Below are 24,625 nucleotides of genomic sequence, written 5' to 3'. Positions count from 1 at the left end.
GAAGTTTATGGCTTGACTAGATAGGTCCCAGCCAGGTTTGAGAGCACAATAGTTTTCCAAAAATGGTAATCATGGAATGGTCATACACCAGAAACAGCATAAATGTGGTGTTCTTGTTTGATACTCTATAAGGAACAAAATAAATGCTAATTATAAACTAGTTAACGTCGTGTTTAGTAGGTCCCATTCTTCTACCATCTATTACAGGAGTCGATGACTGTTCATAGCTATTACCTTGAAGTAATAGAAGAGTTCAACCCAATGCTTTATTTCTGTCTTAGTTTATCCTGATTTGACATCAGATTGATTGTTCCCCAATAATCAAATCCTTTCTGTAAATAAAATACGACATGGTTAGTTCCAATGTTCCATTCATATATCCATTTTCTTCCCTATGAATTCTGGTTCTTAATGTTCTAGGGGATGGTTTAGGAACTGTACACATTTCTTCCTTTGTATTTGACCTTGTTAATAGAAATATGAGGTCTATCATATGCAACATTTATACTCCATATTTGTATGATTGTTCATTTCTTTGGAATTATCTAAGCTTCAGAGTTTTGCATCTTAGTATTCCTTTGTGTGTTGCTTATTAAACACCATGGTGTAAATGTCACAGGTTTGGAGCCTATACAGGGGAAAATTATTGAGATCGATTGATTTCCCTTCTATTATTGAAGCAGTTGCACTAGATCCTGGTGAACATGTATTCTATGCTGGTGCTAGGGATGGAAGATATATATTGCTTCTATTAATGCTGAAACCACTTCCAGCAACAGTTATGGAAAGCATATCATTGGCACATTATCTGATAACAGGTTTGTTGGTTTTCTTTTTTCATGTACAATTATTTTGATTTGTAGTGGGCATATTCATTTAATGTTCAGCCTTTGCCATGGTCTGATGCCTAATGCTGTGGAACACTGAGTATATTAATGTAACATGCGCCCCTTGTTTTATCATTTACCTTTGGTGTGGTTGACTTGCAAGGCATGTATGCTCATCATCAAATACTAAGAAGAAAGAAGAATCTAATTACTTTTTATACTTCCTTTGAAGCTTTTGGAATCATGCTGTATTGGTATAAATTGTGGCCTTTTGCATTTGCATTATTCCCTATCTGCTTGACTGGTGCAAGTCCTTTCATATTGGTGTTTCTCTATGGCTTTCCACAATGGATTAATTAAAGGGAGTAACTATGGATGCAAAATAAGGGGGTAGGTAATTGCAGGATATGCACATCATAGAAGGTAGAATGCCCAAGAATGTGCTGCTCTAGTTAGCAGAAGCATTTTGGAACTCTAGGGGCTTCAAAGTTAGGGGAAGCTTTTAGAAGTTATTATCAAAGAAGAGAATAAGGAGAGAGAAGAAGAGAGAGAGAGAGGAAGATAGAGGATAGGGGGAAATGAGGAAGAGAAGAAGAAAGTGAATCATGAGAGAGCCAAAACTCCTGGTTGGCAACGCCAACATTAATATATACTATGTAGGGTGACAAAAAATAAAAGAACATAAAAAGACCAAAGTGCCCTTGCATCACATAGCTAAGAATATTGCATTATTCCCCCTCAAGTTGGGGCTTAGATATCAATCATGCCCAACTTGTCACAAAGTTCATTATGCCGCAAGTGATTAAGACTGTTCGTAACTACATCTGCAAGTTGTTCTTTTGAGCTGACAAATGGAGTGCACACTTCTCCCTTCTCGAATTTCTCCTTAATGAAGTGTTTATCCACCTCAATGTGCTTTGTTCAATCATGGAGGACAAGGTTAGCTACAATATTGGTGGTTGCTTTATTTTCACAATAGAGTGACATAAGACCATCAATCGAAAAACATAGTTCACCTAGCAAGTTCTTAGTCCATAGAAGTTAGGCAACTCCATGGGCCATGGTCCTATATTCCGCTTCTACACTAAACTTGGCCACCAAACTTTATTTCTTACTTCTCAAAGTAACAAGATTTCCTCCCTAAAGGCACAATAGCCATTGGTGATTTTTTTTTTTTATTCACAAAACCAACCCAATCAACATCATTATAAACTTCAGCTTTCATGTGTTTATCTTCTTAAAGAAGAAGCCATCTTGGGATTTCTTAAAAGTGTGATGCCTTGGGTCCAGGCATGAATTGATTGAGGACACCCACAACATAAGCAATGTCAGGCTGAGTCATAGATAGGTAGAGAAGTCTCCCCAGAAGTCTTTGGTATTGTTTAGTATCTTTTATAGCCTCATCCTTACACCCCCAACCTATATTTACAACTATATGAGTGTTAGTTAGTTTTGCTCTCACCTTTCCTATATCCTTCAAGAGATATAGGGTGCATTTCCATTGGGAGATGAAGATTCCTTGTTGAGAGTGGGCAACTTCAATTCCAAGGAACAATTATATAGAAAAAAAACTTAAACTCCAAGGAAGTAACATAATGGGCCTAGATCCTTACCTCAAACTGTATGGCTAAAAAATCCTTCAACTTGTCTATCTTTGAAACCCAATCACCAGTGATAGTAACATAATGGGCCTAGATCCTTCACCTCAAACTGTATGGCTAAAAAATCCTTCAACTTGTCTATCGTTGAAACCCAATCACCAGTGATAGCCATGCCATCTACATAGATTATCAAGGCAGCCATTTTTCCGTACTCAAACTATGTGGTTAAAAAATCCTTCACCTCAAACTGTTTGAATCCTATCTATTGCACAACCTTGTGGAATCTACTAAACCAATCCCTTGGTGACTGTTTGAGGCCATATAGAGTCTTCTTCAGTTTACACACTTTCATTGCCCTTACCACAAAACATGGGTGGTTTGATCATGTATACCTCCTCCAAATGATGATTCAAGAATGCATTTTTTTATAGGAGAACCCTAATAGAGTTCATCTTTGTCACTAGAGCAAAATTCTCTGCATAGTCTACTCCATACACCCGTATTAACCCTTTTTCTACCAAATGAGCCTTATATCTTTCCGTAGTTGTCAAGGCGACACCTAGGCGATAAGGCCTTTTGAAGCTTGCCTTGTTTAATCGCCAAACAATTTTGTACTTTCTATTATAAAATACTTTTTTGTTCTTTTTTTTTGAGATTATAATTATAACATATACATTATTTAACTAAAATATTCATTTTGTGTGTTTATATACTAATTTCTTTTTTATTATTTTCTTATTTGTTAGGGTTTAATCAACACAAACATTGCTAAATGTTGTATTGAACCCTCAAAGACTTCAAAACCTGAACCACTAGGTAAGGAAGAACTTAAAATTTTGTCTAATCAACACATTTTCTTTTTCTTTTCTTCTTTTCCTATAACAAAAATAAGGGTTAAGCCCCTATATATTTTTTTGAATTTTCTTTTCTTTCTTCCTTTTCTTCTCATGAATTTGTTGGTTTTCTATACCTTAGCATGGATTTTATGCTTTTCTTATGAAAATTATGAATAATCATTAAGGAAATATGGTTATGGTACCTAGGGAACTACCCTTGGATCTATGTTTTATACATAAAAAATATCCATCGCATAGGTGATGTGATAAGGCCCCACGGCCCAATATCAGTCCAACAACAAGCTCACAATAGGACCATCGATTCAGTCTGTTTATGTGAAGGACACGTGACCCAAATTAGTAATAAACATGCAACAAACCACGTGAATAAATTCTCGTATTCTCATCGTAAGCAGCTATAAATATCTCATCATGAGGGCAATACAATCATTGCAAATCATTTGGCTATCCCCCTTTCTCTCTCCCCTTTTCTATTTTGGAGGTTGGGTCCCTTAAAGAACCCTGAGGTGGGCAGTAACCCACCATTTCTGGTATTAGAACAGGCAAGCTGGTAAGCAAGATGACGATAATGAGCTTGGTGATGGCTGACGAACGCGTGGATAGGCTAGAGATTGAGTTACATAAACTCTCTGGTGAGTTGAAGGAAATCCGAGAGATGCTTTCGTTGGTGGCGTCCTATTGTGAGAAGGCAACGACAGATGGAACGAGGGAGGATGAACAAGAAGGATCAAGCCAAGGTAGCAACCTGGCTCTGATACCATTTATTACGTGCCTTAGGAGAACTCACCCCTAAAAGCTAGCTGTTAGAGGGAGGGAACACAAGCACATATATACCCTAGAACAACATCCCATACTACCGATGTGGGATATCTCACATTAGCATCCCATACCACCAATGTAAGACAAATGGATCATAACATGACACCTTGAAAACTTTATATCTTTCTATTGTACCATCCTCCAATGCTTCACAAAGAACACCCGTTTTCACCCCATAGGGTAGGGGATAGATCACGAAGCACCAACAACCAAAGACACACATGGGCCTTGCAAAACATGTGTGGTACTCCTGTTCCACCAAAGGTTAGAGCTTTCTGCAAAAGGTCAATACTTTTGGATGTACTGGTGCCTATCCCCTCATGTCCATTGTCTTTGCCTGTAGAATGGAGAGATAATGACTCGTCTATTTATTTCCTATCCTTTTACTTCTTGTATTTGGGGTTGGTTCTCCTTTCTCTTTGGTTGCAGGTAGACTCCTCCTTCGTCTGTGCGGAACCTTTTAGATTCTAATTTCTTCTAGTTGCCAAAGAAGAGAGGTAGGGTGATGTGAAAAACAAGAAGAATAGTTGTATTATGGTCACTATGGGAGGAGAGAAATAATAGGATTTTCCAAGGACAGGAAAGAACCAAGGAAAACACTTATAGAGGGCATCACTACCAGGATCATACATTGGCTGAAAGCTTTGGAGCTCTTTAAAGGCTTTTCCTTCATTGACTTCAATAGAGGATGGGGTGTCATAGCTGGTTCCTCATCTTTCTCCCCATCAGTTCAGGAAAGTTGGACCCTGCTGCCTTGTTCTAGAGTGAAACTGAATTTTGACTGAAGCTCTGTAGACAACCCGGGCCCCTCGGGAATAGGGGTGTTTTCAGTGATGAGGGGGGTAGAGTGTTGGCCACTCGGCCCTGTATTCAGGCGCTGTAGGGGTGAGATACTTCCTAAGAGCAGAAGTTTTTGCATTACTCCAAGGTCTCAGATTGGCAAAGAATTAGGGATTACAATGGTTAGAAGTGGAGGGAGACTCCAAGCTAGTAATAGGCTGGCTGCAATCTAGAAGCTTGGGCATGTGGCTTTTCAGACATCAGCTAAGGGAACTCTCAAGCTTAGCTTAGTTTTGATTAAAAAAAAGAAATCTCAAGCTTAGCAAGGGAGTTTGGTGTGAGGTTTAATTGGGCAAGAAGATCAGCAAATGATATGGCTGATGCTTTAGCAAAGCAAGGAGTCAATAGGCAAGAGCTGTTTTGGGCCTGTTTATGAGACAATTTGTATCAAAGGGTTCTCCATTTAGCCCTTGGATGGTGGTAATTGTAATTTTTATCCATTTTTATTAATGAAAGTTGCCGTTTCCCATAAAGAAAAACCAAAGGCACACATAGGTAGTAGTCATAACATCATCCATCTAGAACCTTTTTGGTACATTCATGTGCAAAAGAATTCCCTGAGCCACTTTTATGAGTTGACATTTTTTCTTTTTGCAACCCCATTTCTGTTGAGGGGTTTTGGCACAGGAGCTCTGGTGAAGGAGCCACATGAAGCAAAAAATTAAGTTAAGTTATCATGAAAGTATTCCTTTGCGTTGTTTGATTGAAACATTTGGATATTGGTTTGGAATTGCATAAAGATCATGCATTGAAAATCTCCTACAAGTTTAGGAGTACACAAGTGTATTGAGAAGAGTCATCTATGGTTGTAATCAAATACTTGTATTCATTCTCAGTTGGAATATTTACAAGGCCTCAAACATTGGAGTACACAAGTTGAAAAGAAGAATGCAATCTTTTATTATGTAAAGGAAATGAAGTTCTACAATGTTTGCTCAATTGGTATATTTGGCATTGAAACTCACTAACTGACACACAAACTTAAACAATTCGGGAAACAAATATTTCAAAGACCTCAAAAGACAAATGACCCAAATGATTTTGCCACAAAACTACTTGACTCTTATTTGATAGACTCGGAGACCCTGATGTTGTAAGACCAACTTTATTCTTTAGCACATTGAGACCATCAACCCTGCTTCCTCCACAAATTGTCTTCCCTAAGGCCCAATCCTAAAATACACAAGAATGAGGAAGAATTGATGTTACTGGACAATTTAAAGAATGGCTGATACTATTGATAGATAACAAATTAATAGGTAATTTGGGGACATGTAGAACATTAGAAAGGGAAAGACAAAAAGGCAAAGATATTGATCCTTGACCAAAGAGGAGGGTATAAGATTGGAACATATTTGACTTACCAGTCATATGACTGGAAGCATTGGAATCAATGATCCATGGAGATTCCAAAGCATCATAGGACACATGGAAAGTAGAGGCTATGTTACCTGAAGTGGATGCAAAAGAAATAGAAGGGGTAGGTCCAAAATCTGCCTATTGGAGTGCTCTACCATATTGGTGTAGGTGATCACTAAAGGAGTTGATAAGAACTCACTGTCGAGCTACCATACTGGGACTCTTGAGATGCGAAGTTTGCTGAGGTATATTTCTTCTAACTAGACTTCCTATTTTTCTCTTATGCTGACTTTTTCTCCAAATCTTGTTTCCATTTTGGTTTTCCAATCAAATATCAACAGATTTCATGGGTGCCTCCCCTGACTACCAAGGCAACCCTCTTTTGACCATCACCTTTCCGTCTAGAATTTGTGCCTCCCCTGACTACCAAGGCAACAATCCCCCCCTCAGGAGCATTCATTGCAAACCTTCTACTCTTCTTGGGGTTTCATAATCGAGTCTAGGGGTCGGGTGTAACTTTCCAGTTTTGCCCATCAATCTCCAAGGTCCAGGGCAATACTGGAAATCTGGTCCAGTTCAAAGATTTAATTAATCCCACACTGTATGTGCCTAGGGTCTCACCCCGGTAGCTGAGATAAGCCACCCCAACCGACTTGGTGGCACCACAGTGTCAGCCTTGTAAGGATAGGTCTCCCCAGACCGACCCACTGGCTGTGAACATTCAAAACTAACACGAGTCTCAATAAGTGTCCAATTTAAGGGTAATACACAGAAACATACCAAGGGAACATGAATCAAATATGTACTTTTATTCATTTACAATAAACTCATAAAGTACATCAATTTTGATTGAAGCTAAGGGCATACAAAATTGTCTAACAGCTCCTACTTGTACTTAGTTCCAATCAGGTACTAGCCGGAGTCCCATGCTTTCCACGTGTTTCTCAAACACTTTCTGTGATAGTGGCTTTGTCAATGGGTCTGCTACATTATCCGCTGACGCTACCTTCTGAATCAGGACGTCCCCTCTACCAACAATCTCCCACAGTACGTGGTACTTCCTCTCGATGTGCTTCGAGATCGAGTGGGCTCGTGGCTCCTTAGCCTGAGCAATGGCTCCATTGTTGTCACACAACAATGGGATGGGTGATGTGTCGGACGGAACTACTCCCAACTCATGAATGAACTTCTTCATCCATACGGCTTCTTTGGCAGCCTCACTTGCGGCAATGTACTCGGCCTCGGTCGTGGAGTCTGCAGTGGACCCCTGTTTGCTGCTTTTCCAGCAAACAACACACGATCCTATCGTGAAAACATATCCAGATGTAGACTTTCTATCATCTGGGTCTGACTGGAAATCGGCATCTGTATACCCTTGGATCTATAGTGAGCTACCGTCGAATACTAGACAACACTCTTTTGTCCATCGAAAGTACTTAAGTATGTTTTTCACAGCAGTCCAATGCTCCTGCCCTGGGTTGGCCCGAAATCTGCTTACTACACTCACTGCCTGAGTTATGTCAGGACGAGTGCACAGCATGGCATACATGATGCTCCCTACAGCAGAGGCATAGAGAACGTCTTTCATTCCATCAATCTCCTCAGAAGTCTTGGGAGACATCTTCTTGGAGAGAGTGACTCCGTGCCTGAAAGGAACATTTCCTTTCTTGGAGTTTTCCATGCTGTATCTTTTGACTATTTTGTCAATGTAGGCAGATTGTGATAATCCTATTATCCGCTTCAATCTATCTCTATAGAGTCGAAGACCCAGTATATAGGAGGCTTCTCCAAGATCTTTCATGGAGAATTGCTGTGATAACCATACTTTCACCGTAGTTAACATACCTACATCATTCCCAATGAGTAGAATGTCATCTACATACAGAACCAAGAAGGTAACCTTATCTCCACTCTACTTCCTGTAGACACAGGGGGTAATACACAGAAACATACCAAGGGAACATGAATCAAATATGTACTTTTATTCATTTACAATAAACTCATAAAGTACATCAATTTTGATTGAAGCTAAGGGCATACAAAACTGTCTAACACCTGTCTCCTCGCCCGGGGGTTCAAGCTTTTACACGATCTTCCCAACAAGGTCCTGGCATGGAAACGGGAATACTCCGGGGTATGAAGTGCAATGGGGTGGCCGTTTCAAACTGGGTGGGGGTTGGCTGCCCCCGACCTCGGTGTTACGCTAGATAGGGAGACGGCAAAGGGCCTCCGGGAATGGGCCCGGCTCGGGCTAAAATGCCACCATTATCTAACGGAGGCCAAGCTCATCCAGGCCGGCCTGAGTTTGGGTAGGTTCCTTGCTCATAGGCTTTTCTTTTGTTTTGCTTTTCGTTCTTTCATTTTTCTGATGCCGAGCTCTTTTTGTAGGTGCGATGGACGAAGGAAAGACTCGCGGTGGGAACCTGTTTCATGCCATGAAGAGGAGGAAGCTAGTTGTCAAACGGACTCATGCCGAACTGCCCCGAGATGCGAAGCCTGAGGTACCGGGCTATCTGCTAGTGGATCTAACAAGGGAGCCCGAGATGGTCCCTCCAGTACAGGAAGCGGCAGGGGCCCCTTACGCCGAGGCTGCTTATACGGGGGCTCCTTACGCTGAGGCTGCTTATACGGGGGCTCCTTACGCTGATGCTGCTTATACAGGGGCTCCTTACGCTGAGGCTGCTTATACACGGGCTGGGCTTTTAGGCTCAGGAGGCCAAGGCGAGTTCAGGAGCGTGCTATCGCCGAACCACGCTCTTCAAAAAAGTAGGGAGGCCTTTTTCCCTGAGGAGGTCGCAGTGTGGACTGAGCTTCCTTTGAACTACGTAGCCAGGCGTGCTGCCTCTTATGCCATGGTGGTAAGTCAGCGACTTCTTGTCGGGCTCCTTGTCATTACCTTTCTTGCTATTGCTCTTTTAACATTCTCGTTATTTTTCCTTTTGGTAGGTGAACTCCTCCATCCATGCCTTAGTGGCCCAAGTAGAAAGGAGCTCGAGGCGGGAATGTGCTGCCAAAGAGGCTTCCCACGCTACCGAAGCGGCTTCTCGCGCTCCACAGGCCTAGCTGGCAAGGTCTCAGAGACACCGAGGCCATGGGAGTGGTGGTGAAGCACATGGCGGACCTGAGGCTGGACTTTCAACATCATGTCGAATACCTTCAGAAGGATATTAGGGAGAGGACTGAGATCTTTTCTCAGGGCATCGAGGATGCCAAGAAGAAATCCATTGAAGACTATATCACCTTGCCGTGCTTTGATGACCTGATGGTGGGCTCGTACAGAAGGGGTTTTAAACTGAACCAGTGGATGATCAGGAACACGTACCTCGAGCTCAACATCAGCGCCATAACTACTTCATGCATTACTCAAGAGATGGCCAACACGGCTGATGGTGAATTGGATTCTGAGGATGAGGCAGGACCCTCGGGTATCGTTGAAATGCCTTTCGAGGGTGAGGACTGAGATTGTCGGACTGCTGGAATATTTTTTTTAATGTAAATAGAGTATTTTGTAATGAAATGTTCTTTTGATTAAGTATTGTTCTGTCACCCTCTTTTCTCCGAACTGACTATATGCCTCTGATGATGAGATGTCGAGGTCCTTATCAGCTTGCTGTTAGCATTTTGCCTGTCAGCTTGGTGTTAGCATTTTGCCTTTGCATGCCCATGCCTAAGAGGTGACTAAGTCTTATGGTGCCAAGGTCCTTGTTAGCTCGGCATTCTAAGCCTTAGGCTCTGGTAGCGACTCCTAGTCCACTTCGCTTGGTGATTTATAAGTAGTATCGTCTTAAGTTAATGACATTCCACGCTCAGGGTACTTGTTTGCCCTCTAATGTTTTGAGCTCGTATGCTCCCTCGAGCGCTCTTTTTACTCGGTAGGGCCCTTCCCAATAAGGTCCAAGTTTGCCCACGCCGGGCTCGGGTGCCATGATCTTGCGGAGAACCAGCGCGCTGACGTGGAAGTTTTGCTTTTTTACTCTGGCATTGTAGTATCGAGCTACTCTTTGCTGGTAAGCTGCAGTCCGGATGTACACGTTGTCTCTTACCTCATCCAGCAAATTGAGGTTGGTACGTAGCTCGTCTTCGTTTGTCTGATCGTTGTATGCTTCTAGTCGCAGTGTAGGTACTTCGATCTCTGTCGGGATTACCGCTTCAATGCCGTAGGTGAGGTTAAAGGGGGTCTCTCCTGTGGCGGTTTTCTCCGTAGTTCGGTGAGCCCATAGAACACTTGGTAGCTCATCTGCCCACAACCCTTTAATTCGGTCTAGTCGCGCTTTCAGCCCATGGAGGATAGCTCTGTTCATAACTTCTGTTTGACCGTTTGCCTCCGGGTGTGCGAACAATGTGAAGTTCTATCGAATCCCCATATCTTGGCATCATTCCTAAAATTTGATGTCCTTGAACTACTTGCCATTGTTGGAGATCAGTATCCAAGGTAACCCGAAGCGACATACTATGTTCTTCAAAAAGAAGTTCTGTATGTTTCGAGTTGTGACTGTTGTGAGAGGTTCAGCTTCTACCCACTTTGTGAAGTAATCTACCACCACCACTAGGAACTTCCTCCCACCTGTTGCTGGCCGGAATGGCCCCAGGAGGTCGATGCCCCATTGCGCAAAGGGTCATGGACTGGTGAGATACTTGAGGTCGGCGACAGGCTGATGGTGGATATTGGCATGCTTCTAACACTTGTCACATTTTTTGACAAACTCGATGGCCTCAGCCTTCATCGTTGGCTAGTAGTACCCTTGTTGAAGTGCCTTCTGGGTGAGGGCCCTGCCCCCCAAGTGTCCGCCGCACAGACCTTCATGAATTTCATGGAGTACAAGCTCACCTTCGGCAGGTCACAAGCAACGCAGGTAGGGGAGCGTATAGGATTGTCGGTACAGCCGTTCATCTATTATGACATATTTGGCTGCTTGGCGCTGCACCCTTCTGGCTGCATTGCAATCTGTAGGGAGGGTCCCATCTAGAAAGAAGCTCGCGAGCTTGATCCGTCTTCGGCTTTGATTCGTTATGCTCAACAGCTCCAACAAGCCCTAAAGTCTCTTGCCGCTCGAAGAGCTTTCTCCGCCAGAGAGAGTGGAGAAGGGGAGAAGCGACTCGTCGTAGAAGCGGTAGCTTTCGGGACGGCCTAAAAGATTGACTTAGCGTAGGAGGCCAAGCATTCTGGGCTGGAAGGAGGCAAGCAAATGAAGGGAGGCATTACGGGCCGACTACAAGACTACGACTACAAGAAGCAAAGCTTCGTAGACTCGACAAGTCGCTTATAGAAGGCCGACGACTACATAAGTTCAGTAAGGGGGGAGGGAAGCGAAGCTTAGCAAGCTTTAGTTGGCCGACCACTACATAAGCCACCGCGGTAATCAGTTTGGAAAGCTTCGAGCTTCCCTTCATTCGCTTCGCGGGAGTCGCACAGCACATAGCTGGAAGTCAGAGGGCCCGTACTACCTACCTAACCCTTTGCTCCGAGGGACCGTAGATCGGAAAGCGCCTTCTAAACCACTCGGCAGAGAGAGCAGTGTGATTGGCTCTATAATTGAAATAATGGAAATGCTCTGTCGTAGAGCTTTGCTAGCAGTGTCGAGCTTTGCTCGCGATGAGAAGATAAGTCTTATACGAGAATTCGTGGAATGGCAGCTTAGCACTACTATATCGTGTTAGTAGTGTTGAGCTTCACTTCTCAAACCAAAAGCCGGAGTGCTAACGCGCACACTTCCATTTTCTCGCGCCGCTCGATCTAGCGCTCTAGCGCGTGCGGACAATAGAGTGGTTGTACCATCCAAAACTAATCTACGTATTATTGTAACACCTGTTGTAAAGTCTAAGCGCATATGGCACGAAAAGGAAATCTGATTTCAGTTTTCATATTCACTCTTTTTGATTCTATAATCAAGTTTAGAAAGCCTCTTTCTTTTTGTTACAAGTTCATCTTCGGTGCCATTGCTGGAGTGATGGTCAAATCCTTTTCCATACTCAGTCAAGTCCTGGTCTCCAAGTGTTTTTCCAAGCATCTTTTTGGCTCTTAATTTATGTTTTTACTCCCATTTCATTCCTTCTCATTTCTTTTGACTTGTGCTGGGTTTCAGACAAGTTCCTTTTTTCCGTCGTTTTTTTCCTTGTTTCTCTCTTCCCTTTTTAGATGAAAATGGCGGCTGCCGTAAAGCCTTATCTTCCTTCACAGGAAAATCTTTCCATCCGCGAGGATGATGCCCTTCACAATGTAATCCCAGAACCCGGTCAACCCAAGGTGCCCCAAGATCCTTCCCATGACTTCCTTAGTGATGAGTTTTTTCACCATATCAAGGCGACCAATAACATTTTCCTACGGGGCTTCTCATGGAAGATGAGCAAAGGGATCTCTTGGATATACACCAGGCTACTTTTAATGCTATCATGTGTGTTTTAGGCCAACCCTACGCGGGTTGGTAAGACGGAATTGGACAAAGAAAAGAGAGTGCTCGACTGGAACAACGGCCAACAAAGACCGTAATTACATAGATAACTGCTCCTCTCAGTCGAACCGTATGGCAGTTGGAAAGAAAGACGACCTCACCTTCTCGTAGAGGGTGTCAGTGAGAGCTACTTTAGTATCCTCCGTTGACCTTCTTTTGAAGCGATGAAAACAAGCAACGGATGAGCGCGTATTTAGCTTGGCTCTGCTTCAAGGACGGGAGTGACCTCCTCTGCCCCCCCGAGAATGCTAGGCCAAGGTAAGTCCTCTATGTACACGGTTCTCATGGCATTGTGACTGGTGTTGGCTAACCGGGACAGGGCATTGGCCTCAGTGTTCTCTGACCTTGGGATTTGCTTGATGAAGTGTGACTGAAAGTTGAGCAGAGCCTCCTTTACCTTTGCCAAGTAGGCAATCATAGTTAGCTCGTGTGCTTCGTATTCGCCTATAACCTGGTTGACCACAAGTTGGGAATCGCTGCAAATAACTGTGTTTCGCTCTTATCTCTTGCGCTAGGGCCAGCCTGGCTATCAATGCCTCATACTTTGCCTCGTTGTTGGATGCCGCAAACTCAAAGCTTAGCGCATATTCCAATTTCGTGCCACCCGGGGTGCGTAGGAATATTCCAGCCCCGCTGCCCTATTGGTTCGAGGAGCCATCTACGTGAAGGATCTAGGGCTTCTCATCCCAGTTCGCATTTGGCCTAACTAGGAGAGATGCCACCCTGGCTGCTACCTCACGGGGTTCAGACTCTATTGGCCTGGGAGCTCCGGGCTCACCTGAACTGGGGATCTCGGGCTCAACTGGCCTAGAGACTTCGGGGCTGAACGTGCACTCGGTGATGAAATCAGCTAAGGCTTGGACCTTAATAGCATTTTGTGGCTTATACTAGAGGTCGTACTCGCTGAGCTCGATGGCCCACTTCGTCAGCTGACCGAAAACCTCGGGCTTGAGTAAGACTTGCCTCAGAGATTTGTCAATCAAGACAATGATAGTGTGAGCCTGGAAATATGGGCGGAGTTTCTGAGCTGCAACTATTAGTGCGTATGCCAACTTTTCTATCTGCGAGTATCTCGTCTCTACTCCCTGCAAAATTTTACTAACATAATAGATGGGTCGTTGGAGCCGGTCCACTTTTTTTTATTAGTACCGAACTGACCACCCCGTCGCTTACCGAGAGGTACAGTTCTAAGACCTCGCCCTCCTCGGGCCTAGTTAAGACTGGCACAGTGAGGTAGTTCTTTAGCTTGTTGAACGTGAGCTGGTAGTCTCGGGTCCATTCGAACCCTTTGCCTTTAATTGCTCTAAAGAAAGGCAAACAGCAGTCTGTCGACTTGGAAATGAAGCGGCTCAGGGCAGCTATGCGGCTATTTATCCTCTGAACCTCTTTTACTTTTTGGGGTGGTCTCATATCTAGGATGGCCTTTATCTTCTCTAGGTTGGCCTCAATACCACGCCAGTTGACGATGTACCCTAGGAACTTACCCGAGGTGACACCGAAGACACACTTGTTTGGGTTTAGTTTCATGCTAAATTGACACAGAATTTGGAAGACGGAGTGCAAGTCTTGAATTATTTCATGAGAAAACTGTGTCTTGATGACCATGTCGTCTACATAACATTCTATCTTCGTGCCAATTAAGGGCTAAAACAGCTTATTCACGAGTCTTAGGAAGGTTGCCCCAGCATTCTTCAGGCCGAAGGGTATGACCTTGTAGTAGTACAGGCTGAACTTGGTTATGAAGGTGGTTTTTTCCTCGTCGGACTAGTTCATCCTGATTTGGTTGTAGCCCATGTCGGCATCCAAGAAGCTTAGCAACTCATGTCCCGAAGTCGCGTCCACTAGGCGGTCAATTCTAGGGAGGGGGAAGCAATCTTTTGGGCAAGCTCGGTTCAGGTCGGTGTAGTCGACGCACATGTGCCACTTGCCATTTGCCTTTTTTACTAGAACTGGGTTGGCTACCCAGCTCGAGTAATGAACTTCCCTTATGAAGTCTGCTGAGAGGAGCTTCTCGACCTCCTCATCAACCGCCCTCCAGCATTTTGGGGCTAAGTTGCGTTTCTTCTGTCTAATGGGTCTGACTACAAGGTCAATATGAAGTTTGTGAGTTATAAGGTTGGGGTCAATACCAGGCACATTGGCCACGGACCATGCAAAAATATCTAAATTTTGAAGTAAGAAACTTACCAGTTCGAATCGTAGAGGTTCCTAGACAGAAGCACCAATCTGAACAAGGGAATTTGTTAGCTATGTTTTTTGGACCAATAGGGGTGGGAGATTCCTTGAGGGCTGAGATACTCGCACCTCTTGAAGGGGTACAAAGGGTCAAGGATATGCATATTAATAAGCTGATCATAGAAGGAGATTCTGACGTTGTGGTGAACTGGCTAAAAGAGGATAACTCTAGGCTCTGGAATTACAACAATGAAAAGAGAAAATTTAAGTGGCTGACTAAGGACATGGAAATTCAATACAAATGGGTAAATGGTCTAGCTAGGCAAGGGGTGAATAGAAACTCTATATTTTGGGCTGTACTGTAATTGTTTTCTGGTGTTCAATGGTTGTACTCGGGAGCTAAGATTGTTTAGCTCCCTTGCTTTGTAATTCTTCATAATATAGTTCAATTAACAGTTATTGATTAAAAAATAATGATTTTTTAACTTTCATTGCCTTTTAAGAAGATACTTTATTGCAATGAATGAATGAACAACATTAGCAAATAGGGGGTTCTCGGAGCCTCGAGGGGTGTGGTACAAAGGCGACTCATAGAATCAAGAATGCAATATGTTTTACATCACATTAGCTACTTGAAACAATGCAATTAAGGAAAAAAGAGATTGTGGGTTTTATATGCTTGAAAATGCTTTATATGTTTGCTTTTATTTTTAAATTTTCATTTGAATATGCTATAAATGTTATGTTTATGTATTTTAATTTTAGATAATAGGTTTTTTATAACATTTATTTTAAAATTTAATTTTATATTTTTTATTAGCATTATGTTTAATATTTTTTGAATTTTTTATTTTTTTTGCATTTTTGAATTTTCTGACATTTTTTTTTTAGCTTTTTTTTGTAATTTTGCACCTTGCTTAGAAAGGCGCGCGCCTCCCCTTGTGCCTCAGGTGCAAATTGGCCCTTGCGCTTTTAAAACACTGGATTAGCCACCCATGAATAAATTTTCCCCCACTCTCTCATTACAACATCTTCTGTTCTTTCTTATTTTCCAAAATTCTTCTTTTCTTTTTTCATCCCAGATTGACCAAACCACTGCTAGTGGAATTGCCGCCTATATTACTTTTCCTCTCCTGCTCAAACCCTTATCTGGCAACTCCATAGCAGCTCTAAGGAAAATCTCTACACCTGAAATGGACTCAGTGCCTGTGAAATAGATCCTTTGCAAATTTGCAATGCAAACCTAAGTGGTTTACCAATTCTGCCTCTTCAAGAAAGCCCAATCTCTAGTAACTTTCTGACCATTACTGGTTGTGCTATTGTAGTTGACAAGATTAAAAGAGGTTGACCTGGTTGTACATTGTAGACATTTTCAACCTCTATTTTAGCAACATTTATCTAATAATTTATGCTGAATATGTGCACAAAAAGGGTTTCATAATCATATGTAGACATATATCCTAAATGCAGCAACCACACTTATTTCTTGTTAGGTCTGCAATCAGCATAGGTATGATGAAATGAGTAATGGCAGATCAGGCGAGAGTTCGAAAGTAAACTGATGACTATTTAGGTTATATTACATTATCTGTTGAGTGGAAATGTAGGGTGCTTAGTTTCACCAAGTCATTGTATTTTTATTGTAAAAGTGCCACTTTTCTGCAACTTGATCCAACCTTTTTTTGTGATTTGTATGGGTTCTTGATGTGGTTGTGTGCAACAGCAAGGGTGTTACTTGCTTAGCATTCAGCAAGGATGGAATCCTTTTAGTTTCTGGATCAGAGGATGGCACAATTCGAGTTTGGGATGCTAAAACCCATAACATTGTTCAAATTTATAGACTTGCCAAAGGTATTACCTAGGCCATCATAATATTGTCTTATTCCACAAAGTTTCTGTTATCAGCATTATTTATATTTGTTGGTGTTCATTATTGTCCATATTTGGAGTTGTAACTAGGTGGTGGCAATCCTGCTGAAATGATGCTTATATAATATATAAGCATATATATATATATATATATTAGTGCATATATGGTGCATCAGGGCGAGCCTTAAAAATTCTAGCAGTTTCTTTAATTATTTGCAGCAGAAAAATAAAATAATAGAATCTTGAATTTGCCAAGATCACTCCCATGGTATTGTGCAAAATCCAAAATAAATAAATATTAAACATCACCTCTTGGAACGATTTGAAGAATGTTATAAATTGATTCTGGGAGGTTCTTTCCTCTAGCCTCACACGTTTTTGGCCTCCAACATAGTCCACACAAAGCAAGAAGCAGACCAAACTCTTCAATGGAAGAAGGAATGGAGAATAATAGAAAAGATGAGGTGGCTTCTCTTGATTTTTCTAGCAATCTTTCTCTCTTTAAGGTTTTGGTCTCACTCTCTTTTTTTCATAACCTTAGGGCCGCCCCATGCATAGTTTATATAGATCTTGCCCCTAATTAGAATTGGCAAAACTTAACTCTTAGGTTTTGGATAATTGCAATTGGGTCCCTCCACTAAAACCCTTTTAGTGTGCACACTCTTCCTTTTACTTTTGATTGCCTTTTGCCCCCTTTTGTGTGTGACCTCTTAGGTTCAACACTATTAGGTAGTAGCAATTAATGCCAAACTGATTCAGCATTCCGGATGGAACCCTTTCCTGTTGAGTTGAATTAAAACTCTTTTAATTCTCCCTTGTTTATGAATAATCGACTATTACTCTCAAGGGTTTTGCTAATTATGAGTTGCACCTAGTGGTATATCATGACCACCCTAATAGTTTGAATTGATGGATTGAACCTTTCCACCCTGGGTTCAAATCTTGGAAACTGCCTGTCTATGTATCTGTAGAAGTAAATTGTGTACATCTGTCCCTCCCCAGACTCTGCATTAGCAGGAGCCTCATGCACTAGGCCGCCCTTTTTTATATGGGGCATCATTTCCCTTTAAACTTTACAATGCTTATGAGGTTTTCTAAATGCTAAACATCTCTATCAATGGGATATAAGATATAACTTAATTAGATTGAGAGTGTTAATTTGGTTTCTTCTTGTTACATGTTGGTGGAAAATCCAAAAGAATAGCTGCTTGTTTGCATGTTTCAACTCAAACTCATTTAAGTCTCTTGTGCTTAAGAGTAAGCATAGGGCAGAGGAAAGCAATGTTTTAAAATGCAGAGGCATGATGTGGCATTCTACTACCTTGAGGAGTGAGGCATAGTTCAGAACATAAGAGGTGTGATCCTCCCGAGCACAAGGTGTAAGCCTCATTAAAAGGAGAGGGATGAGGAGGAAGCCTCGTTTCTTTCTTTTCTCTCTATTTTTGATAAATTTCTTTCTTTTTTCTTTTTTTCTTCTCTTTTTTTTTTCTTTCTCTTTCTCTTTCCTTTATTTTCTTTTATTTTTATTTGTTTTTTGTCTTTTTGTATAAGGTGTGCATGAGGCATACATCTCTAGCACGCTTTGTGCAAAAGATGAAAGTGTATGCCTCAGAGGCATCAACACCTCTAGCATTCACCTCAGGACATTGTTGGGGTGCCACCAGGCATACACCTCTGATGCCTTGTAAAACGCTGGAGGAAAGTAACAAAAATGTCAGTACCTCATGTATTTTGCATGTGCCTTTTGAAACTATGGGTGGAAGGGATCACCAAAGCTTTCATGGGCATTGCTTACTGCCAAGAGAAGTGGCTCAGATTGCTCACACCAGAGTTATAAATTAGCTGCAGTAGATGGAGGTCTTTATAGGCATCTTGGCAAGATTCTCTTATCATAGAATGACACTCTTTAGCCTGGTGCTACTCGGTGAGTTCCCTGACCTCTCTGAGATGGATTATGTTCTCTCTTTTCAAGCTTGCTATGCAACTCAAACCTGAAGTGTTTTCTCTTGGTAATCTTGGATTTTGTGGCATTAATGAGGTTTTCAAAGATTTCTTGGGAGCTATTATTTTTGCCTCCTGTTGGAATGCCTTTCCCATACAGCAACTCAAACTCTTGGGAAAATGATATAGATGATTGACCTTCACCCATACTCCGGATCTCCCTGATGGTAGAATAACCACTTTGATATTGGGAAAATCTGATTGTTTAGGCCCCTTTATCATGATCTTAGACAGTGAATATATCAGATTGTGTAAGACTTGCAGTTTGTTTATCACCTCATGTGTTAGTGAGGGCATCTCTTTAACCATCCTCTAGTATACTCCAAAAGTAATGCAGTGACAATGAACAACTTACTGTAGTTTTAAGTGGAAATCAATTTCTAGAAGTTTTTTTAGGAGTTCTAGTCAATTTGATGTCAATCCAGCTATAGATATGGGCTGGAGAGTGATTAGGAGTTATTTTATCAGGAAAACAAATCTAGAAAGGACCATATTGCTGTGGAAGGGGATTAGAATTGAAACCAAAAATTGCCTTAGGCTTAGTTTTCTATATGATGTCAAATTTTCTTGGTGGTATTGATTACATTTTTTTTATCAATAACGGCAAATTTTATTAAAACAGTGAAGCTTTAATTATTTAATTACAAAACAGAGGGGGAGGTAAACTGTCTTAACTCCCCCAACAGCATAAAAAAGAAACAAATTTAGAAATGAACCGAAAAAAGGAACCCCTATTCACCCCTTTCTATTAGCTGCTGATTCCTATAGAACCCTAGGTGCTATTCCCTGATTTTTTTCCTTCTTGTTTTGCACATATGAACTCCATCATTGACTCCACAGTCAGAGCTGGTATGTCATCAGCATGAAAAGATATCCTTTTATTGTATAAACTATTAGATTTTGGGGAGCTCTGTGGTTTTTTTTGAAGATAAATAAAGAAATAAATGTTAACTAAGAAGAAAGAGAAGAATACAACTGGTGATAAGGAATCACCCGAAAATGGAACAAAACCCAATCCCAAATGAAACTCGAAACACCCCACACCACACCCAAACAACCAAAAAAGATTACAATAAAACCCCGAGTAAGACCCCCATTCCAAAGTTCACAACTGGAGAAAACCTCACTATCTGAACCACTTGCCCAAAGGAGCAAAACACACCCTTCTCTAACCTCCATCAAGATTGTTAGCAACTGCTTTCTTTTTCTTGCCGACTCTTTTTGTCTTCTTGATCCTCTTATTAATTCCAACCCCCCTTCAGTCTAGCAAAACCCTTGTCACTGGAACAGTTTGAGAGGTGAGCTCTATGGTACCTTTTGCTGGATTGAAAGAGTGTGCATTGCTGAAGGAGATTAGACATCGATCCATCTTTTATGGGGGGTTAGGAAGAGGAAAGGAAGGGAAAAGTAGACAATTACCTCAACGGTTGTTAAGGCTTACCTAGGTGCTAAACTGCTAGCTGACAATCTGGGGACTGGGGTGCTCAGCCACTGGAAGCAAAGCTGAGGAGGGAGATGGTCTTCATTTTTTTATTCAAAATGCGTAGCCTTGAGATGAAAGAAATGGAATATCAGAGGTCTGGCCTCAGGAGGTAGATAGATGGTGAGTAGCTCAAGTATTAGAAAATGATAGCTTAAAGTGTTTTCTTCCAAGAAATGAAATTCAGTCCATTATAACTACCATCACTTTAAGCATTTCAGGAGCCTATCACTGGTGTTTTCTTTCAAGGCGGTACTGTGGTAGGGATACTAGGAAGATCAGCCTTAAGATCAATCAAGAGATTTTATAATATGGGATACTATGATCAGATGCTATCTCATTGTAGATTTGTCTGTGTTCATTCAAAAACTACTTCAATGTGGATTTTAAATGCATTTACTTTTTCCAGTAATGAATTTTTGAACTCATTCCTTGTATCATTAAGTACGTTGGGTCTTGATCTGCTTGTAACAAACTAGGGACATCACAGCTTTGTGCCAACTTTCCTCAACACATGAGAGTTTTCAACAAATAACGGCACCCTAACGGATGTCTTCCTATCCAAATGGTAGCTAATATTGCCTGAAGTTTCTCTTATGTTACATTTCCATGCATCCATTTTGAAGATTTGTTTAGTATGTAAATTTTCAAAGGTTATCAACTTTTCAATTTATATGTGGTGCTGTCTGTTTCTACTTGTCAGGTCCTGTGAACAATGTTCTTGTTGTTAGACGACCCCTCTACTCGAATCGTCAGACATCAGAAAATTCACATGCTTCCTTTTCTAGAAGGCATGCTCCACTGCTGCCACCGCCACTGGGAAAATATTTAAACTCGACAGATGAAAATGTTGATTCAGGGGCTGTTACTGTACCTCAGACACCCAGCAGTGACATAATGGATGCTCCATATCCCAGTTATCATGTTCTGACGAAGCAAATCAGTGAACTTCAGGTTTTCTTTATTTTTTTATCATAATGTTCTTGAATCCTTTGTTAGTCATAAAAAATGTTGAATCATTTCATTAATGCAATTTGTAGATATTAAAATGATTCTACATTTCATGTAGTCGTGGCATATATGTTACTATTTGGTCCTGTTTTTTCGAAACATCACACAGCCCATTAACATGCTACGAATACCTTTGCATATACAATCAAATTGATGACTGGTATGGAGTCGTGCCTCTGGTACTCCCTTGCTATAGAAGTAACATTTTACAAATAACCATGAAAAGTAATAGTTCCATTTTACTAATATTATATTTGCAGATGATGATGATATTCAACAATAATAAAATTTTATATTTACTAATGCTATACAATGATAAATTGGTGGTATGTCATATAAGGACTTGTACACAATATGCATAGGATTTCTAAGACTGACTATCCAGGCACCTGTACATGATGCATCTGATTAGAATCCTATCTAGGTGAGTTGATGAGAATAGTTATTTAATTAGAATCCTTTCCTGGTGAGAATAGTTATTTAATTACATTAGCTACACCAAACAGTACTATATCAACCCAAGTAATTCTAATGGTGGCAGCCTCAATCTCTCTCATATGGTTAAGGATTCTCATTTGAGGAATCCTTTACCTATCAAATCCTAATTAGTTCTTTATTTTCATCACTTACTAACAACATATTTGGCATATCCTATCTTGGTTTTGCAGATGATGATATAATACTGAAATATAAATATTCATTAATGTTGTATATGGATAAATCGGTGTTGCATCAGACAAGGACTTTTACAGCATATGCATGGGATTAGTAATCTGACTACCCAGGGCACCAGTACATGATGCATATGGTTAGGATCCTATCTAGTTGAGTCGATCATCTAGGTGATGTTTTAACTGCAAAATTGATACACAGAAATCTTGTCAGGTTTTCTTTCTTTCTCCTTTCTGAAGACCCCTAGATTTTATATTTTTAAATGTACAACCTTAAAGTAGAACATGAGCAGAATATGATATTACTAACACATTAATAAGATGTGATTATTTCAATAATATTTCTACGAGATGTCATCTTTGTGATTTTTTATTGGCTTAAGCAAGTTCTTATTCACCTAGAAGGAAACCTTTTTTGGAACAAGTTCTGGCATTCAAGCTAAGTGTCATACCAAGGATGTCTTGTTGCCTAGGTAATGCCTTGACCAATATAGCATATGGTGCTTACTGCTTAGAAAATCTTCTGTCCTTGAAATTCAAGCAGTTGTTTGTGGTAGCAACATAGAATGGTTTCTGCTTTTTCTCCCGTGTCTGTGTCTTGCGGGTGGAGAGAGGGGGGGCACGGGGTGCACAGTGGAGCTGCCCCAATACCAGTAGTCCACCAATCCAGGTGAAGGCATTCATTGATCCAAGTCTTCACTGGAACCAGCCAGGAAACTTATTGGTACCTTCAAGATAACAGTTATTAATATATGTAAATACAATGACTAGAAAAGAAATGAAAGAAGGGATCTGCTTTATCCGGAAAAGTTCTGGAAGTACATGAAATGCATGCTTTACAATACTACATAAAGGTGCCAGCAAGTTTGCTGCTGCTTGGTGTTTTTTGACATCCGTCCTCTACATCTCTATAAACTCATTGAACTTTAGCTCCTAGACCATGATGTATGAATGTTTCTATTTTCTACATATTCGTAGAAGTGGATGTACTTCGTTTAATTCTTCTATTCTGGTCCCTTCCAAATTCCAGAAAGGACAGCAAAGGAAGTAATTCTCCACACTAGATTTCCTTTGCCTTCAAAGGCTAACGTTTAACCAATTTTGAATTACTAAAAGGTTTCTGATGATGAACGTATAATGTGATACTCCATGCATGTGTACACATGTATATTATGGCTCGTATTTTGCCAACCACATGTATATTATCAATAACACTTTTATTAATTCATCAGTAGAAAATTTACAAGTGGAAGGCAAACACACTTATCTTCCAAGAGTCACAAAGAGCTTCAAGAAAGGAAAAAAGGAAAAAAACACTAACGTTACAGCTTAACCCAAAACAATGTATCCCTTTCTGCCCTTTGTTTAGCTAAACCGTCAGCTAGGGAATTAGCCTATCTTTTAATCCAACATGTCTTAACTTCCATCTCTCGCACCAGCCACTTGAATTTCCTCCTCTCATTATTGTACTTCCATAAATCATTTTGATATTTAGTGAACCACCCTATCACCTCTGAATCCCTTTCAATTATGAGTTTCTTGATGTTCAATTCTTTAGCTTTTCGAACTCTTATAACTGCAAAGATCTCAGCTCTAAGGGAGTCACCCACTTCAATTGGGCTTGAGAACATAGCAGAGATGACCCCATTTTCATCCCTAAAAACACCCCCGATCCCCAATTGTCCCAGGTTTCCCCTATTACACCCATCAAATTTTAATTTCAAGAATCCACTAGGGGGTCCAAGCCACCCTCATTACTGATTTGGTCTGCATGCAATTTCCAATTTCACCCCACTTCCTCAACATGTCATCCACAGTATAATTTGTGAATAGTTTCAAAGATTTCAGCCACTGTACCGATCTAATATGTATGATAGCCCTCAGATCTGTTGCTCTTCTCTGAATTTCTGGGAATATCTTGGAGTTTCTTTCTTCCTACAGTGTACAACATGCATCATCTTGTACTATTATTATATTTTGTTATTCTATTATCTTCAATATCTACTGCTTTTTGCCAATAATTTGTCTTGGCCAAAAAACCTAGGTAATTATTTTTCTATAATACTGTTGCCTATTTGTCCTCTGATAACATAAAATCCTCGCCCTAACATTTCTTTCCTGGTATTTTCTTCAGCAACAGAGTTCTGCTGCCACTGGAATGGAGGTGGATAGGTTGAATCTTGACTGCAAAAGATCAGTGGAAATAGTACAAAAATGGAAGGAAATGTTTGCAGACCATAAAATGTGTAGATGAACTTTTGGGCAATGATCAAACACAGACAGTGAAAATCTCCCTTATACAACTGGCCACTAGAAGTTGAGAATTGGGTACGGTAAATGAATGCTTTTTCTGACTTGAGGATTGCTTATTTAAGGCATTATGAAAATCATTATAACTTTTATGGTTTAGATTTGTGCAAATTATATGTTCCATCTTTTTTTTATTACACATTGTATGGGTAAGTTTTCTCGATGTGTGCTCGCACCTCACGTCTATACTAATTACTAATCGACAATTTCAGGCTCTATTTGCATGGAAGTTCGGAGCTAATTTCCTAGGGTATAACCAACAAATTGATAGCTAATTGTTCCTCAAGGATCAAAATATTAACATTGCGTATCGTATCGATAAACTTGGATATGGATATGTCATAGTATGTTTGGAT

The 24,625-nt window shown here is 40.9% G+C and overlaps 1 protein-coding gene and 1 pseudogene across 2 annotated transcripts in view; both read left to right on the top strand.

Annotated features, from left to right (window-relative positions):
• LOC148877171 (protein ROOT INITIATION DEFECTIVE 3-like) overlaps positions 1–24,368 on the top strand; it is a 29,563-nt pseudogene extending 5,195 nt beyond the window's left edge. Inside the window, exons 3-6 of the transcript XR_016112286.1 lie at positions 620–818; positions 16,651–16,778; positions 20,981–21,231; positions 24,094–24,368. The product of XR_016112286.1 is annotated as a protein ROOT INITIATION DEFECTIVE 3-like (transcript). The remainder of the gene's footprint in view (positions 1–619; positions 819–16,650; positions 16,779–20,980; positions 21,232–24,093) is intronic.
• LOC148877172 (uncharacterized) lies at positions 7,896–9,864 on the top strand. Its single transcript, XM_088982281.1, has 3 exons — positions 7,896–8,612; positions 8,692–9,161; positions 9,250–9,864. The coding sequence occupies exons 1-3, from the start codon at positions 8,450–8,452 to the stop codon at positions 9,364–9,366; spliced, it is 750 nt and encodes a 249-aa protein (XP_088838407.1). The 5' UTR covers positions 7,896–8,449; the 3' UTR covers positions 9,367–9,864.
• Positions 24,369–24,625: the final 257 nt, after the last annotated feature.

Source organism: Nelumbo lutea, chromosome 1, assembly GCF_056320005.1.
Source record: "Nelumbo lutea isolate HS-2025 chromosome 1, American lotus-T2T, whole genome shotgun sequence".
In the NCBI taxonomy this organism is placed as follows: Eukaryota; Viridiplantae; Streptophyta; class Magnoliopsida; order Proteales; family Nelumbonaceae; genus Nelumbo; species Nelumbo lutea.
Note: the sequence above shows the minus strand (reverse complement) of the source record. Positions and strands in the feature narration are given on the sequence as shown.

Coding starts and splice junctions, on each gene's coding strand:
- LOC148877172 (XM_088982281.1), top strand. CDS start 8,450: ATGGGGTGGCCGTTTCAAACTGGGTGGGGGTTGGCTGCCCCCGACCTC. Junction 8,613..8,691: donor CCAGGCCGGCCTGAGTTTGG/GTAGGTTCCTTG, acceptor CTCTTTTTGTAG/GTGCGATGGACGAAGGAAAG. Junction 9,162..9,249: donor CTGCCTCTTATGCCATGGTG/GTAAGTCAGCGA, acceptor TCCTTTTGGTAG/GTGAACTCCTCCATCCATGC.